The 19,648-nt window shown below is 38.9% G+C and overlaps 2 protein-coding genes across 2 annotated transcripts; one reads left to right on the forward strand and one right to left on the reverse strand.

The window, feature by feature from the left end:
* Positions 1-603: 603 nt before the first annotated feature.
* On the reverse strand, positions 604-6,022 carry snrpc (small nuclear ribonucleoprotein polypeptide C). The gene is made up of 6 exons (XM_038697628.1): positions 5,931-6,022; positions 4,668-4,710; positions 4,446-4,554; positions 2,828-2,887; positions 1,830-1,934; positions 604-1,083 (listed from the first exon to the last, which is right to left on the reverse strand). Exons 1-6 carry the CDS (start codon positions 5,936-5,938, stop codon positions 962-964), a joined length of 447 nt encoding a protein of 148 aa, XP_038553556.1. The 5' UTR covers positions 5,939-6,022; the 3' UTR covers positions 604-961.
* Positions 6,023-7,021: 999 nt separating this feature from the next.
* ilrun (inflammation and lipid regulator with UBA-like and NBR1-like domains) lies at positions 7,022-17,533 on the forward strand. The gene is made up of 5 exons (XM_038696353.1): positions 7,022-7,310; positions 10,437-10,591; positions 10,761-10,958; positions 11,212-11,516; positions 14,151-17,533. The coding sequence occupies exons 1-5, from the start codon at positions 7,153-7,155 to the stop codon at positions 14,184-14,186; spliced, it is 852 nt and encodes a 283-aa protein (XP_038552281.1). The 5' UTR covers positions 7,022-7,152; the 3' UTR covers positions 14,187-17,533.
* Positions 17,534-19,648: the final 2,115 nt, after the last annotated feature.

Genomic DNA, 19,648 nt, shown 5'->3' on the forward strand with positions numbered 1-19,648 from the left:
AGGGCTTTTTGCTAAAAAAAAAACAAAAAAAAAAAAAGCCACACACAACACAGCTTTCTGCTGTGTCTGTAAACAATGCTGATGAGAGCAGAGAGAATGAACCAAAACAGTCACTGGAAAACAATGAGGTGAAAGACACTGAAATGCTCCGTAGAGCTGATGGGAAATACTGCGTTAGGTCATAATTATCTCTATTTTGACATGCTGAATTACTTTTTAGCTGCTTTAAGGAACGTTACCTAGGACAGCTGATTAACAGTGTTACAAACTGCATTTCCAACAATATAATAAAACAGGGATATTCAGACTGTCTGGACTAAAACAAAATGCCCAATTCAAGAGTCTGAAGAATTCAATTCTTGGTTTTAGTCCCTACATATCCCAAAGACAAAACACACACACACACACACACACACACACACACACACACGTGTTTTCACATTGCCTGTTATCATTCTTTAAAATGAGCTTTGTTGATATGGACTGCAAAATCTAAAAGAAACAGGTTTGAAATCACTGTTTTATTTATCAAAGCAATGCAATGAAATACAACAAAACATGTAAAACCTAAAACAAAGCAAAATTATTGTAACAAATATTGTCAAATCAAACACGGTCTTGTGCGTGCTGAACAGTTTGTCAAAGTAAGAAAGGATATTTCAATATTGACACCAACACGAGAGAGGACATTTAATTTAAAAAAAACAACTTTAAAAACAGGGATTTGAAATGAATTCTAATGCAAATGAGTAGTAAAAAACGTACTACTTTCTATGATTAAAGCAGAAAATAAAGTAATTAAATGACTAATGAAATAATTACATCAGGGACTTCAAGGTTGAAGAGACTGGACATTTGAGAATCTAAAAAGTTGCACTGATAAATCCAAGTGTTAAACCAAGTGTCCTCACTAGACAGTGTCTGTTCATGGCAACAAAGAACGGAGAAAACCCACTCGCTCTTATCTGTCTGGTCGCATCATGCCCGGCCTGACAGGCATCATCATCGGTCGAGGATGACGCATCATGTGTGGTGGTCCTGGCATCATCTGCATGGGTCCTCCCATTGGCGGCCTCATGCCTCCTAAAAGGGACAGTGAAGGGTTGCACAGCTTTAGGTGGTGATTTAAGTGGAAATATTTGACCATTTATTCTGTGCAAACTCAGATTTGGTTGGCTTGAGCCTGCAGTTCATTATAAATTAATATGTCAATTAATTTTAGGACACTTAAATGCATCATTCAATTAATATATAAAATGTTAGGAAATAAAATTGTTCATCACAAATTACCAAAACCCAGATTAACAGGCTAAACAAACATTTAATTTGCAATGATATAAAAAAATAAAATAAAAACAGAGAAAACTGCAATCTTCACATTTTGAAAGGCAAGAAAAGGTTAATGTTTAGCTGTTTTCTTGGAAAGAGAAAAAAAAGGATTAACTGATTATCAATATTGTTGATGATTTTCAAAATTGATGATTTTCATGTCGTTTAACTTATTGATTATCCGAGCAATAGTTTTAGACCTACTGCACATTATAGCATAAACAAAAAAAGACATTGTGCCAACAGGATTATTCTGTTGACTATTTTATTTGTGACAACAGGAAACAGAATTACAGGGCTTTAAAAACACAAGAACAGATGGCCAATAGCCTGCTCTGAACATGACGTGGTCTTTGCTAATGACTGACTGAACTGCTGCAAATGTGAGGTGATAGTCTGAAATATCTTAAACTGGTAAACACATTTGTTTTTGTAAGTACTTTTTAAACATTATGTCACACAAATTAAAAATGACATCTGTCAAAAAACGTGTTCCTTACCAGGTCCACCGGGCATCATTCCGTGTGGTGGAGGCCCCATCATGGGCATCATAGGGGGACCTCCCATAGGGGGTGTTGGTAGCATGCCTGGGCGAGGAGGACCACCTGTATTACAAACAGCAAATATTAGTGTACATTCAATGTTTGGACAATGTACTATGCACATGAATTAGATCAGATTCACATGCATCACAGTGAACTGTGTTATAATTTGAGAGCTACATTTACTCCACGGCCTGGAGTATACTCCTTGTCCACTATGTAACTGTTGGTTAGTTTTATGATTTTGGTTTCTTTTATCAAAGTTTGGCATGTGTCATTATTTGAGACACTGATCCCTGACATCATTTTTCCCCACATTAAAAAGGATTATTGGGGAATTTTTCCAAATCCAGGACCTAAAGATTGTGGGTGTTGTGTGCTGTACAGATTGTAAAGCCCCTTGACGCAAATTGCGATATTGGGCTATATAAATAAAGAAAAAAACCTGACATAACAAAGGAGAGTGAAGAGGGACAAAGGATGTAAAACAAAATCTCTCTTTCCTAAACATTTCTATTATATAGTGGTGTGGTAGTTTTATGTATTTCAGTTATTCGGTTATTTGTAATCCTGCAGGAACATAAAGCTTCAGAATCTGGTTTATTGCCAAGTAGGTTTACACATTCAAGGAATTTGGTTTGGTATTTTGGTGCATAACAAAAAAGATTTGTTGTTGTTTTTTTAAGTACTCCAAAAGTTAAGTATAAATATAAAACAGAAAAATTGACACACATGCACACAAAAAAATTATATATAAAAAGTATGTACAATATAAAGAATGATGATGCTTTTGTTGATTTTTTAATTCTGATTAAATTAATTTCAATAGTCCCTGATATAGAGCAAAAATGCTAACAGCCTTTCCCTTTTGAGTATGAATCTAACTATCAAGAGCCACTGTCTGCGTTACGGTTAGTTAATCAAATTACTGCAGAGCAGAAAGACCATGGACTCACCTGGGGGAGGGCCACCAGGGAACGGCGTGGGAGGAATCTTTCCCTGTTGAAAGGCAGCCGCTGTTCAGAGAAAAGACAAAATGTTAATAAACACACACACACACACACACACAAATGTGTCATGTTCAGTACACAATCTTAACTACACTTTATTGCGTTTGTAAAGAATTAATTTAAGCCTATTTCATAATGTATTCATGGAAAGCAAACACCACCAACACAAAGCGCTCCATATGGGGTCTTTCAGATAAACACAGTACCAATTAAGCAGTCAGCGTCAAAAAACAAAACAGTCATTTTGCATTCTTGACATGCTGAAAGGACGTGAAGCCAAGACATTTTTTTGTTGCAAAGGAGAATTTAGTCTGTCAAACAACATGTTCCTCCACAGTGGACAATACTACACTCTAGCACCACATTGGCTTTGCATCTCTTATATGGATTAGTGGTTTGTAATCTCAGAGGGGGCCCCAAGGAAGCTGGTGTACATAGTGAACAATTTTAGGCAAAGAGCTTGGATAGCCCACATATGTGCATAAGCATGCTTTGTGTGGGCTACCCATCAGGCTTTACTCTAACACCTAGTTTATTGTCTATATCTAACCAGGATGTTAAATACAGAGAAAAAATAAAAATAAATTAACACACACACACACACACACACACACACACACACACACACTTAGCGTATGAGCGGTTGACTGCACAACCAAATAAATCATCAACATTAATGTTAATGCTGCAAGAGGTCACTTTCATATTTTAAGTTAAACTCAATGCGTAAATGAGCTGTATCCCAACGGGCTGACTCATTTTAACGCCACATCCAAGGCCCTTAAGAGGATTCCCCCCAATGAAATTGTATTTTAAAGCAAAATGTCTATAAAAGTAATCCAGGTTATGAGAAAATTTCAGGTGTCCTGGAAAAATACACCTTTTTAATAAGGGGAAAAATGTCTTAAGAATTTCACAGCAAGTGCAGTTTCTTAGTACTGCTCCATGTACTTGGCCATGTTTTTCATAACTGAGACAATAGCCATGTTTTCGTCATGCAAATTTGAAGGAGTTTGAAATGTCGCAAAAAAGAAAAAGTAAATGCGAAATAGGTGTGTTTCCATCATCTGGTTTGGAGCCATTAAACCAGGCTACGACAAGCATCGTTAGGTTGATAGTTGACGTTACACATGGCTGTAATAAACAAGACGTTTGGGTTTCAAACCAGAAACAAAACCAATTGCATGGACCTGTTGGTCAATGATCTAAGAAAAATTAAGAGAGGTCCTCAGGAATGTATTTCATGCGGCCAATTTGCTACCAGCCATGTCTCTGCGCGTTTTGGGAATATCCGGCAAGACGCCAACAGCGAAAACAGCTGATCAGACGTGAATTACAAATTCGTTACGTCAGAACTTATTCAGCAAAAGTGTTTTCATCTTCCATTTAGCACACCAACTCTTGTTCGACAAAGGCAAAACCCACCTAAGGCAAGCATAAAAACTACGGTGAAATTAAGGATTTTTGCTCGAATTTAGCTTTTTTCCCCCCATTGACCTTTTCTAATGCGACTCTTGCGCATAAAAAAAAATGTTGGTGGAAACACAGCTAATAACTTGCTTACTTGTTTTATCGATCAGGCTCTGTGCCTGCTCCTCCATCCATTTCTGGTAGTAGTCTTTCACATTTTCTTTGTGTTTTCGGCCACTGCAGTGAGTCTTCCTCACTGAAGGCTAGGACAGAAACACAACACATCTGTGAATATTTAACAGGAGCAGAATCCAACAAAAGGTAACATTATTTCATGCTTTCTAACTATGGTTTGGCACACACAAATACAACTTACCGAATCATGTGTAAGGTAGGTATCACAATAATCACAGTAAAACCTGTATGTAAATGTAAAAAAAAAAAAAAGGTTAGAGCTCTGGACAAGATTTGGCATACATTAAATTAGAGATGAACCATATGTAAAATAAAAAACGTTAACTGAGCTGTAAAACGAAGTGTAATTTACACAGACACATAGCTCAAACTTTAAACGTCTTTTTCCTCATTTTACAAGCTAAAGCTGTTAAAGTTGTGGTAACATTGTGTTTGGTCTGTAAATGTTTAGCCGGAACATCCGTATTACAAATGACTCCCTTACAAAAACGTATAACATGAATATTTTGTAGTTGTGAAGGAGTCCTGTGGGAAATATAGTATGCAGATATTGTGTCGATGTTACAAAATGTCCAGCAAGACAATTCATTGTCCTGCAGGAGGAATTCTGAGATGTCCCATGTTCAACCTGACATATTTAATTTCTGCAGGATATCTTTCAACAATTCTATACCTTTCTACACCTTTTTACCATGGACCCAGGTGACGATGGAACAGTGGATAAGACACATGGCTTTGGTCTATTTGGTCTACTATGACACATCTACCAAATGTGTGACAATTAACGTTAACCCAGTAGCTTTGGACAAAAGTAATAACTGATTGTGTTAGCATCATCCTCCTAATTGTTATTAACCTTCTTAGCTAGTGTTACTTATTTTATTGTGAGTTGTTCTGTGCAGCAGCGGGGAGAAATGTTACACTTTACAAAGCTGTCGCTCCAGTTACAACGATCACCTGGAAAGTACGTTACTGTGCGTTAGATGTTGTTTTATACGTTTGTGTACCATCAGCACAACCCGCCCTTGTCTCTGAAAAATAAATCAACTTAACCTAGAAAAAAACGCATTAACGTTACTGAGTCTCAACCAACTCATATCTAAAACAAAGCAAGCACCATAACGTTGAGCTTGACATGGAAGTTTAGTCCTGAACATACTCTGAATCGCGGACGCTGGCAGTAAAACTGATTTAATATCAAGATGCTGTGACTGTCTTGCTGGTTACTGTTAGCTACGTTCACATCGAGGCTGAGTCCAGCAAATAGACACAGCCCAGACAAAGCTCACAGCGCTCATCTGAAAACAAACTAGTCTGTTTCATAGTTTTCAAAGTCTATTTTAACATCGTTTGTTACTTTATACAAATATAAACAATATTTAATTTCGTTGAAAAGTGGAAATCAGAGATTAAGCACAAAAGACAAAAGAATAGCTGAACTTACTTAGGCATGATCGGCAACTATCTCCGCGAGAGCGCGATTCCGGTGTTCCCAATAAGTGTTCCCACCATATATAAGACCTACCCACTGTTAGTTCCGCCTGAATGTTAATGTTTTGTTAGTTTTGTGCGCATAGTCTCAGACACAATAAGTCATTCAGAAGGAATCGCTAGTTAAACTAAGAACATTTTTCTTGAACGTTTTCAGAATCAGAAGTACTTTTATTGATCAACGGGGGGAAATCGGTCACGTCGCAGTTGCTCCCATTCAAGCATAGAGAAATTACAAGATTAAATTGTATTTTTACAATTTTTTATTTATTAATATTATTTATAAGAAAATAGAATATAACCAGTAGCCTATGTAATAGTGTCTGTTAATCACAAATGAAAGTGATTGAATTCAAGTCTTTCCTGTATTTTATGTAAAAATCTTGCCCATTTTACACATATCTTTCTGATTTATTCAGTGGTACAATTTACCATTCACTTTTCTTTCACACACACACACATCTATACATACAACTGACTGACTGTGTGTGAAAAATGACATGAATACCTAAACTGAGCCTGGTTTCTGAAGGCAAGATTTCACCTGGAAACCTGTTGATTAAGATTCTGTTGATTTAAGGTGAAGCAGAGCAGTCATTTGGACTCAGTCATGTCCGTATCAGTGGTTTCTGTGGCACTACATTGCTTTATTCTGGCAAAATGTTATTTGCATATATGTAGATTCTATAAATCTGTTCCTCTAGGATATCAAAAAACTTGGTGTTGAAACAAAAAAATACATTTAAAAAAAGTCACTCTCTTGATTAAATGATGCATAAAAATATATTGCCACTATATATATATATATATACTGGTGTTTTCACGATCATTAATTATAATAACGAGTAATTCCAATTAGTGCAATTGTATCCAATATTAATGTATAATTAATATCTGATATATGTGGTAGTGGGCAGCAAAACGAGGGACTTGGATTCATTGATAAACCAATGAAAAGGTGGCTGCAAATAGCAACAGATGACGTCGACGCCCACTACGTGATTGGCGAAGGTGACGCAGACTGTTGCAACGTCAAACATCGTCCCCCCTAGTCGTGCCATGCGCAGTAACGCTTGTTGTTGTTGAACTGGTTGTTATGGCTGGACAAGGCCTCGGACTAAACTGAGAGAGGACCCCCGCACTACCCCGTCTCCGCCACGGGACACCCGCCACCCATGGAGGGCACGGACATGGACGTGGACGCGGAGCTCATGCAGAAGTTCAGCTGCATGGGCACCACGGACAAGGACGTCCTCATTTCGGAGTTTCAGAGGCTGCTGGGCTTTCAGCTAAACCCAGCCGGCTGCGCCTTCTTCCTGGACATGACCAACTGGTGAGTGCGGGGATACGGAGGGCCTGTTGTCGGACACCAACATGGCGCTAACCTAACAGTGTAATTAGCAAGTTAGCATACGTTAACGTGCTAAAAAAAATGGAGTTAGTGTTGCTCAAAACCAAGAGGAGCAATTTGTCTTTCATACACGGGGAATGGCGGTTAGTTAACGTTAATTCTCAGCGATCGTTTCGGTTGCAAACGGAAGCGATAAAGTTTGTCCTAACTGTGAGTTATGATAAGGGGTAATAACTGAAACAGATAGCTAACTAGCTAGCATGCTAATTTAAACACAGGGAGCTCTCGGTGTAGATTATCTGCCACATTACATAAGTATTCAGAGCCAGTGAAGCCACGCTCTTTGGGGAAACTCAAGGCAGCGCCAGTCGCTTCACGTTAGTTTGATGACGTAACCGATCGTGATCTATCAGCGACTGACAACAAGTGGCCTTGATCAAAACGTCTTTGTGTCCCTCATCAACTGATATCAACCATTTAGTTAATGGATGTTCGATGGTCTCTGTCACCTCTGTTTTAAAAAGAGGGACCCAGGTAAAAACAAACAAAACAGAATTCCCATTGTCTTGGATAAATTTCATAAAATCAAGTCTGAAAGTCAGCGCGCAATACTGAAGAGGTGACATCATCACGTGAGAGTTGTAGGAATTTTTCTACTGAAACTGGCTGATCAGTTCTGCAGAGTTTAATTATAGAGAGACATCAACAATGTCTCAGGACTATTTAAAGATAAATCATCCTGAACACAGTCATACTTCAGTGTAGCCGTTTTTGTACAGGATCAGAAATTCCCCCAAGAAGTTGTTAACTCTTTCAACCTCCTACTTCTTGTTGCATAATGTTGTCTGCAGCTGTTGAGGAATTTGTCAAGTCTAAAAAAAATAACCCCCAATGATGTCAGAGATGTGTTCAGGCTTGCCACGACTTGGGCTTGGACAACATTTATATCAGAAAGTCTGCATTACAAACCAGAATTTATGGAGGTTTGGACGCAGAAAGGGTCTAATGAAAGAGGTTGTTGAGTTGTTTTATTGGAAGTGTAGGATTCTGTTTTTGCTTGACCCATACTAACAACCAAAGGTGCCAGTATGCTTAAACCAAACCAAAGCGCTTGTCGGATGGTTGAACAGCATTTGAAAGTCCATTTTATTCAAATTTTTGTAACTTTCCAAATTCCACAATTATGCCCACTTCACTTCAGCAATTAGTCAGGCTTGCAGATGTTTGAAAGTAAGCAGATGTTGCACTTCTCACTCAAGTAATCTTATTTTTCATTTTTCACTACGCTTGTCACATACATACATTTGAGTAGAAGCTTTTCGCCAGCCCCCATTTCTGCAGTCATTGCATCTTGTCACTCTCCCTTTAAATATCAGGCATTTGCTTTAAAACAACATCTCTGCTCTTATTCAGTTTCCTTTCATTAAGTATATTCTAAATGCCCGTAACAATTTCCCAAAGCAAAGCTGACATATTTAAATAGCTTGTTTTATTCAACTGATCCTAACCCAACAATCTTCTGTTTATCAAGAAAACCAGATTGGTATTTGCACTTCACATAAAAATTAAAGAATTCTTTTAATAAAATAGACTAGAAATGTGTCCCAGGAGTTACTCCACAGTTTTTTGTCTGTTAAACAGTGGCAGGATTTTTCTCTAGATGCTCCGCTTTAAAGGTATAAAGTGTAATTCCTGGCCACATGCTCCAAACAAACATGTAGGTGAACTGCAGGGAATTCAGGAGTTGATCTGTGATGGTTTTGAGGTGGGACAGTCTCAAAAGACCACAGATCTCAAGGCAATTGGTCTGTAGTCGTTAAGTCCTGTGGTCCTTGTTTTTTTGGGAACAGAGTTGATGGTGGAGGATTTGTTAGATAAAAATGTCTGTGAACACCGGAGGCAGGTGGATCGGCACACCATCCGTGGTGGATGGAGAGACAGTGTAGCCCAGTTCCTTTACGGGGGTTCTGCCTCCTGAATAGTGCAAGACGGAGAGAGCCTCTGGGGTGGAGTTGGCCCCTGCTGAGGTGGGGAAGATAGAGCTGTTCAACTGGAGCTGATCAGTCACAGGGGACGGGGGATTTCACCATGTGGGGGGGGGGGGGGGGGGTCGGGGAAATTTAAACTTTAGAACAGTGGTGAGAGGGAAGAGAAATCAAAAGGATTTGCAAACATGGGATGCATACTTCATAATTTATCAGAAGATTATATAATTTATATTAGATTATCAGTGTGTTTTCTTGCCAGATTTGCTCGTGGCTGTACCTACACCGGCTTGCTCTGTCTGAACAGCCCAGTTGGTTAACTTGAGTGCCGAAAGGAAGCAGGCGGCGCTTCGCCTCCTGTGTCCCTGGACTACAACGATTTCACACCCAGTCTGCCCTGTCAGAGACAGGAAAGTTCAAATGGTGGCAGGAGACAAAAAAGTAGAGGTAGCGGAAGAACGAAAGGTCGGGAGGGAGAGGGAGAGCAACTCGTGCAGCAGCATTGATTGACAAGCCCTCAGGGCTGCTCTGCTTCGTCGTCCTCTCATGTTGGATCGAGGGCAGACTGGACGCAACAGTGACTCACGATCGCATCTTGAGGCACGAGTGTCAGGTCAGCATGCTAACTTCAGTAGATCTCTCTGCAACACCACACATAGACGTCTTTGACATGAGGTCAGAGCTGTTATTTCTTCACATTCTGTTGATCAAGTTGGTTCATTTTTTTATGTTTTAAACTAAAAGTCTGGCCAAATTCATTAATTGTACTTCTTTTAAAAGGCAAATTGTAACCGGGCTATACAATCTATGTGAATTCTATTTTAGGATGGATTTTCATTGTCAGTATCAGATTGGTGGACTTGGATGAAATACTTTGTGAGGCAGCAGATTAGAAAGACTGGTCGTCACTTGGAGTCATTGACTCAGCAGCTTTCACTATTGTGTATTGATAACAAGTATTCTCAAGACATGGCAATCTGCACAAAAAACAAATACTTTGACTGTTGCTTTTCTTGATGTCAGCTTTTATTGTAACAGTAAAAAAAACAAATCTTGTGGCCAGGGTCACACAGGTAAGGTCTACTCCTGATAACACCATGCTCTTCCTTTTGTGTTGGAACAGGAACCTGCAGGCTGCTATTGGTGCATATTATGACTTTGAGAGTCCCAGTGTCAACACGCCATCCATGTCCTTTGTTGAAGATGTGACAATTGGGGAAGGAGAGTCTGTTCCTCCAGATACGCCGTTCACAAAGACCTGGAGAATACAAAACACAGGTGTGTCACTACATTCACACATTTAGCTTGAGCTAGTGAATGGCTTTAGTGACAGCATAAGTAGCCTGTCTAAATCTGTCTGCAATATGCACAGAGCAAATGTCAGTCACAATGTCATGGTTTTGTTGTTGAACTGTGTTTTGACTGCACTCATCTTTGTGTATTACAGGTGCGGAGTCGTGGCCACCTGGGGTTTGTCTCAAGTACATTGGTGGGGATCAGTTTGGGCATGTAAACACAGTTATGGTAAAGTCACTAGACCCCCAGGAAATATCAGATGTGAGCGTGCAGATGCGAAGTCCGTCAGCTCCAGGCATGTACCAGGGCCAGTGGAGGATGTGTACAGCTTCTGGATTATTCTATGGAGGTAGGAAATCACCAAAGATTTGATTTGTTTCTAATAGGGCAATTTATTAGGGCTGCAACTAATATTTATTTTCACAATTCTGTTAATCTGTCAATGTCTTTTCATCACAATTCCATCAAACCTTCTCTGAGCCTTTAAATTGCTGGTTTTGTCTAACCAACCAAACCAAAAACATTACATTTTTTACAAGGATCGGCAAATTGGTAGGTTGACTCTGTCCACTCGTGTTTGTGTATGCTTCTTTTCTACACAGATGTAATCTGGGTGATTCTTAGTGTAGAAATTGGAGGTCTCCTCGGCGTGACCCAGCAGCTGTCCTCCTTCGAGACAGAATTCAACACCCAACCCCAGCGCAATGTCCAGGGAGACTTCAATCCTTTTGCCTCGCCACAGAAGAACAAGCACGACGCCACTGAAAACAGCTTCAAAGATCCTGGTGGGGCCTGGGAACGCACACAAGAGCCAATCCAGCAAGATGAAAACGGACTGTCTCATAATGCTGTAAATAGAGCATCAAATGGTCTCCAAACCAATCTTTCTGTGGTGACTTATGGTCAGGTATGTATTTAAACTTTAGGGTTTCACACTTCACAAACTTGACTTCTATCACTTTACCACATTAACTGCATTCATAGGATTAGCATATCTATGTGTAGCCTTTCTGATTTATTGTGTGGGATCACCTGAGCTAATCCACAGGATCTGAATCAGTTACTGATTATCAACAAATCTGCAGGCTACAGTGGATGTAGTAGCTGCTGCATCTTTAATCATGGGCAGAAAAAAGAGAAATACACCCCATTATGATGGAAGCTACTATAATTTGAAATTTTATAAAAGCCATGACCATATATTATTTTTTTGGTTAAGAGTAGGGTCAGTAGCACTTGCTATGATACAACAGCCAGACACTTCCTAGGATAACCAGTTGTTCTTCAGCTCATTGAGGTTTACGTTTGCAGATACATTCTGACATGCATTTATTCATCTTTTTTCTGAAATGCATGTTTTTTCCAATGTATTTTAACACATAAAACATGCCTATAGTATCTGACAAATTCCAGCAGTATTATAAAACTGCTATGTGTTTAGTTTCATCTTGGGTCGCTATGGGCATATATTGACTTTTCATTTTTCACATTTGTCATTTCTTGAGCAGTCTTAAACAGGACTAAAGTTACTAGAGGCACCCAAAGTAATGTACATTCCACCCCACAAAAGTGATGGACAAAGCCTTTTAGATAATAAGATATCGTGTGTGCAAAGAAATGAAGTTGTGGCAATAAAACTATGGTTTAACTAAAGGAAGAGCACTTGGAACAGAAATGACAATCATTTATGACAGAATCATGTCAGTGCATGGATTACAATGACATTTGGTACCTGACTTGCTAACAGTCAGTTATCAAATTTGTTACATTACATGCTAAATGTTATCATGCTGTTTAGGACTGAACGATTTGGGGAAAAATTCTACTCTTTTTTTTTTTTTTTTTTTTGCAATTTAAAAAGAAAAGTTTAGTTAAAGTTCAGTATTCAGTTATTCTGTGTAATAGATAAAACATGTCATGGAGCATTAAAACATGAGAGATCATCAAAACTGTGATGTGGCACAATTTTCTAAATAAAATCCTATGCAGACTCCCGATATCAATAATAAACGCAGTTAAAACAGACAAAAAAGAAATAATTTAACTACGTAGCCTACTTAACCATGGTAGAAGCACAAAAATCAAAGACAAATCAACAAAATCTGAACAAGTCAGTTAAGTCAGGCAGGCAATCAGGCTCTTATATTGAAATACTCCATGTGGGATATGAAGCCATCCAGAGAACGGAACAAAACTGGTTCACAGAGAGCTGATATCAGTAGTAAAATCACAAATTAAAAACATCAACAACGTGGGGCAGGCTAAACGCTCCACTGCAGTTGACGCTGGGCGGAGGACGGACAAAACGCCTGTGTTGGTCTGCTGACGCCGATATCCCACACTTTTCCCTCTGGTTTTGTTTGTTGTTTACACACCCTGTGCCCACTCTGATTGGTGAGTAGGACCGGAACAGGAGGCACATGGCGCTTGTGATTGGCGAGCAAGTCTGTCACACAAGGATGACACCGTAATTCATTTGTAACTGCATGACGGGTCAGATGCGCCGTATAATTAACCTACATTCTTAATTGCAGTCTTCACAATTAGCTAATCACGTTCTTTCAAATAACAATTTCAATTTGAAAACGATTAATCATTCAGCTCTATGGCTGATAGTTCAGGAATGTCTGACAATGTAGAGCCTGAGAAGCTGAGTCTGAGATGTCTAGATGGTCTCACTGGTATAGAGGTTAGACATTTTTGATTTAGGTAAAAATATGATCTTTCCTTTGGTCTCTTGCTCAGGTCACATTTGACAGACTTTCCCCACTAATGGTACCTAAACGGAGTTGTCATTTCTCATCCATTTAGTGTAAAATGATCATTACAGTCTAATGAGGCTGCTACCGTGGCGACTTTCAGCCTTGTTTAAAAAATATTAGTGCCATCTTCAAATATGTACTGTGACTAATGGTATGATGATGAATGTGTGTGGCATCCTGCATGTGAGTATTGCTACTATTAATTTGCGTATTGCTTTGATTGCTAATTCATTATGACATGCATCAGAACAAACGTAGCTATAGCTTCTTTAAATTAAACTAAGATCATGGTCTGTGTTGAGGAAAAGTCCTGTATCACTGCATCACTGCATCACTGCATCTACTGCCCAGTGTAACAACTCATTAACTCCATTAAATCACCCGAGTCTCTCAGGTGGGACCATGTTATTGTTATAGTAGAATCACCTCATACCTGTCATTGCAAAGCCTTTATTCACAGATTTAGATAACAGCCTCTCCTGGGTGGTTTAACTGGACTGTTGAGAACTACTTAGCTTTGTCAGCAGCCGGTCGGGGCATTTAAATGAGACATTATTTCAAAAGGTGCTACCTGCAGGTACTGCAGATTTTGTCACTGCCCTGAAACTGATGATGGAATGAGACAGCGGTGTAGCTCTTGCATACATACCACATTGTGTTGGCTTGTTTAGGTTTTGATATTTAACAATTTTATACACATATAAACTTTCATTTATTTCATTACACAAAACCTAAAACTAGAAACTAATATAATACCCTGTTCTCTTTTTCCCCTCCAGGGTATTCATGGACCCTATCCATTTGGACAAAGCTAGAATGACAAAGACCCCCCCACCCACCCAACCTGGTGGATGATGAGCTTAACACCCCTGGAGTCCTTAAATGCAGAGGAGTCAGAGGGGGGGAGGAACAGTTGTTTTATATTGACTCATGACAACCCTCTCCCTAACCCTATGGCCCTCCCCACAGAAACACAAACTACAGCGAGGTGATGGATTACATCCGCTACAGCGAAACATCCCACCTGACATCGTCACCCGGATTCGCATGTGTGAATGCTTCATTTAAGAGTGCTATAAACCCTTAAAAGATACACAAGACTGTTTTTATTTCTAATTGAAGTGAATCAGCCCTAAACAATCTACAAATGATTTGGTATTCTCATGAGAAATGGAACACTTTGTGTCTTCGGGGTTCCTACACAGGTCTAGAAATGGCTGGAAAACTGCTGGGAATACTACAAAATTAATGGTTATCATAGATTATTTTTAAGCCTTGACAAGTAAAACAAAGACTGAAAAATTAAGGGATTAACGTTTTAGGTGGGGGTCTTGTATCTTGTCTTGTTTTATCTAGTGTCTTTTATCTTTTAGTCACCACACCAAACAGTTTTTACTAAAAGTGTATGGATTATTTCCAGTTTTCTGCTAGATGACAGCCTTACACAGTTTCACACACAAACCTGGTGAATAATGTGGGGGAGTTGAACTACCAGTATGACAACAAGTATGACCAGTTATACCAGACTATTAGTGACAGATAAATACTGGAGCATTACCATTCACGAAATACCATCACTAAACGTGAGAATTTCTCTAGTTCTTGGATAAATCTGGATGGTAGAGATGTGAAAGATACACGTTTTCAACTCGTGAGTGTTCACATAATCAGAGAATTCACAATGGTTGAATTTACAGATTTACTGAGTGTGAGGGTAAAAATTGGATTGGGTTTAATCACCTTGAATGTCTGACTTTGACTGACATGAAACGTCCATATTTGCGTGGTTTTCAGACAATTCCGTATTATGAGGCACAAAGTCAAATAGAGCTTTCGGAGAGAGCAGTTTTCCAGTTGCAATTACAACTTGGATGTTGACATGAATGCTATTTAGAAGATGGGATCTGGGAACACATTAACTCTGAACTCTCTGAATTATGCTTGTGATCTGTTTCCAAAAAAGATAAATTTGCTCAACCTGCAAAAGTATGTGATGTGAAATACTCCATGTTTCAAGTTATTTTTGTAAAGGAGAATAATTGAATTTATGTCTGAAAGGGCTAGAAGATTCCACCGATGTGTTTGTGTTATGTTTGTTACTCAAGTTTCTGTTGTGACCAGAGTTTCAGGCTAAAACCGAGCAGTTTGGCACCCTCCTTGAACCGATGTTCTATGCTTAACACAAAGACAAGCAACTAGACTAACAAACAAAAAGATGAAACAGTTGTCATTCAACCTATTAGACCCTTTAAAGCAAACGCACTGTCAATAACGTAAAAATTACACTGTCTCAGTGTTTCCCACGATGCTTCCATGACACATTTGAACTTATGCCACAAAATAACACTTTTACACTGAAGTAGTATTAGTGTCCAGACACTAATCAGAGACATATTGACCCCCACATATTCAAATTCAAAGATGAGGGCAAATACCCTCCACTTCTGCAAAGAAAATATTGCCCCTCCCTGTGTAGGAACCCTGTCTCTCCCAAAGATAAAACCCAGAGAACCAAGACACTAGTCCGTTCTGCCATCAAGCCGCACTGTCTGCAGGTTCCCGATTCAGACTGCATGGGATGTGTGTGTGTGTGGTTTTTTTAGGGTGGATTTTTGCTTTAAATAGATACTGAAGCGAATGGATGCGAGTGAGTTTGGGCAAGTGAGGTGGGAGGAAGGGTCGAAAAAGCCATCAAAATCTATTTTGCCTGGTGAGTGACTGTAGTTTCTGAGTCCATGTCTACAGTATGTGTACTAGATAAATGTGTGTGTGTGTGCGCGCGTGCGTGCCTTTAACGTGTGCATGTGTGTTATGGTTTCTCTATGGATTTAACTGACATTAAAATGGTGTATACTACTTGGGCAAAGGATGAAGCATCTATTCACATACACATTCATATTGAAAGAGCTTTACTGGGCGTGTACCTCTGAAGTATTGTTGAGTGATTCTGCACCGTTTGGATGAACTTACTCACTAATTACGCTGTTATTTATTTGCTGTCTTTATAGTGCGCCGCTGCTGAAAAAGTCCCATTTACAGACAGCAGGTGGTGCTAAAAAATCAGATGACCAACTTAAACTCGACCTGACATCATGCTGAGTTCATTGTAAAGAAAAAGTGAGATGTTGTAGTTTGATTCTAGTAAGACTGTTTGAATATGAAAATTAATGGTTTGCATCAGGATTATTATCACTGATGTTCTGTTACTGCTATTTGCACAATGGTGTCCACCACTTCTGATGTGGGAAAGTGGTGATTTGTGGTTTATTGTGGATACCAGCATTTTTCAGAAAGTTCTATTGGTTTGTTTTGCTTATCTGCTCCCCTCTGAAGGCCTGTTCACAGCTTAACGGTTTGTTTTCATAGTGTTAAAGATAAGGTTTTAAACATTCTTTTTGTCACTGCACCAATGTCTGATCTTTTAAAATGAAGATTGATTCATGTTTATCTTGATCACGCATGTAAGCTTTGCTTGTCTGCGAATGAGTTACAGTCTGTCTGCTATCACACCTGAATTGTTACTTAGCTTTGCTATGTTCATCATGTCAGACTGTGGATTTTATCATGTATTTTGGGCTTACAAATAAAATGGGAAAAGTTGTTGATGGAACGGCATGATAGTGTTAAATTTTTCATTTTCCATTTGAAAGGAATTATTTAAACGTTTTGATTTTAATTTTAATAGTTTTCATTTATCAAACGTTCACCTAGTTGTAATTATGAACATCTAAATGTTATTCATAATATTTAGAGTTCATTGATTCAATGATCGCCTGTTTGTAAAATTAACCAGAATTATGTGTTGCAACGCTGCTGTATTTGTATTGAGTCAGCTGAGAGTCCACCTCCCAAACAGTATACACTGTTCTGCATTGCTTCCTTTAGTGGCGTCAGTCTTTTTTTTCTTTGTGTGTGTGTCTTTGTGTGTGTTGGTGTGTGAGTGAGAGACAGATGGTGAGATATCTGAATATTGCTGGATTCATTCTCTAGTTTTAGTTTGTGACTATGTACGGATTTGAGACGGGTGGTTTGGAGAGTGGATGAGATGAAAGTTTACATAGTCCTAAAATAGCACATTTATTTGAAGAGAAACTGTCAATAAAAGCTTTTTTCCCTGTATCTATAATTAAGCATTTGTATGATTAAATTAACACTGAAACAATGAGTAAGTTGTCTTTTTTGAGGGGGCCAAATACCAGCTTTGCTTATTATTTTTCTATATTTTACATCTAAAAAGGGAATGCAGGAAAGCAGAGCGCAGAAGGAAAAAATCCAGTCTCCAAGTCCATTACCTCAGTCTGAAGGATTTATTAATTAACTACAATAACTTGGTTAAGGATGTGAGAACACACTATTTTTCTGAACTCATTACTACACATAAACACAATCCCAGGTTTCTGTTTAAGACTGTGGATCAGCTGGTAAACCCAACCCCTCCTTGTGCCTCAGCTGGAAGTAATGATGACTTTGAATTGTTTTTATCTTATTTTACCAATAAGGTGGTGTCAATCAGAGCCTCTATTACACAAATGAGAGTGTCCTCCAGCCCACTTGATGTAATACCTACAAAGTTTTTACTGAAAGTAATGGATTCTGTTGGGCCCCATTTGATCTCTGTTTTTAACAGCTCCCTATCTACTGGTTGTATCCCTGATTATTTTAAAACGGCTTGCGTGAACCCACTTTTAAAGAAACCTGGTTTAGATCCCTCCCTCCCACATAATTTTAGACCAATTTCAATACTGCCTTTTATTGCAAAGATTCTAGAAAGAATTGGGTCCAAACAGCTGCTCACTGTACTGGAAAATAACAAATTATTTGAAAAGTTTCAGTCTGGTTTCAGGAAGTACCACATCACTGAGACTGCCCTGCTTAAAGTCACCAATGACCTTTTAATGTCTGCTGATGAAGGCATGTGCTCAGTCCTGGTACTACTGGACCTTAGCGCTGCTTTTGACACCATTGATCACAACATCATGTTAGACAGACTGAGGCACTGGGTGGGTTTTCATCCTACCTGTCAAATAGTAATTGCGCGTCTGTAAACAACTATGTCTCTTCGTTCTGTCCAGTTAAATATGGTGTGCCTCAGGGGTCGGTCTTAGGACCCATTTTGTTTTCCTTGTATCTGCTTCCCCTTGGACATATTATCCATAAACATGGCATTTCTTTTCATATTTATGCTGATGACACACAAATATACTTACCTGTCAGATCCACAGACCCTGGAATGCTGAGTTCACTTAACAACTGCCTTTGTGAAGTTAAAACATGGATGTCAAATAATTTCCTCCAGCTGAACTCAGACAAAACAGAAATCCTGGTCATCGGGTCCCAGCAGATGGCAAATCAAATACTGCCATCTGCTGGTTCCCTAGTAAATCACATTAAGCCTGTGGCAAAGAACCTTGGTGTTTGGTTTGATAGTAATTTAAATTTCGAGCAGCACACCACAAAGCTTGTTCAATCATGTTTTTATCAACTTAGAAATATCGCAAAAATTCGATCTATGTTAACTTTTAAGGACACCAAGACCATTTTACACGCCTTCATCTCATCACGCCTGGATTATTGCAACAGCCTTTTCACCTGTTTAACGCAAAAATCTATTGATCGACTCCAGACTGTCCAGAACTCAGCTGCCAGGCTTTTAACCAGAACAAAGAAATATGACCACATTACTCCTATTTTAGCTTCATTACTGGCTCCCAGTATGTTTTAGAATTGACTTTAAAATTCTATTGATCACTTTTAAAGCTCTTCATGGCCTCTCGCCTTGTTATATTTCTGACCTTTTAGTCGCATACACACCAGCACGTACCTTGAGATCCTCGGGCAGAGGTCTGTTGTCTGTTCCAGAGTCTCGACTGAAAACTAAAGGGGACAGAGCGTTTGCTGTCAGGGCCCCGAGGCTCTGGAACAGCCTGCCCGAGGAAATCAGGTCAGCTGAGTCAGTGAACTCTTTTAAGTCCCTTCTTAAAACATACTTTTATAGGAAAGCCTTTCCCGATCTTATTTGACTTTATTTTATCCCTTTTATTTTATTGTATTTTACAAATTTTATATTTATCTGTATTTTAGTCTTTTCAATGTTTTCATGCTTTTATCTTGTATTGTTTTTGTATTATTGTCTCTTGGGTATTATTGTCTTTACACTTGTTAAAGCACTTTGTAACTTGTTTTTGAAAAGTGCTCTACAAATAAAGATTATTATTATTATTATTATCCTCTACCACTTTAACCTTAAATTACGCCAGGCTCAGCCTATATATAATTA

Source organism: Micropterus salmoides, unplaced genomic scaffold, assembly GCF_014851395.1.
Source record: "Micropterus salmoides isolate LMB-PRFRI ecotype aquatic unplaced genomic scaffold, ASM1485139v1 Ms_hic_scaffold_4, whole genome shotgun sequence".
In the NCBI taxonomy this organism is placed as follows: domain Eukaryota; kingdom Metazoa; phylum Chordata; class Actinopteri; order Centrarchiformes; family Centrarchidae; genus Micropterus; species Micropterus salmoides.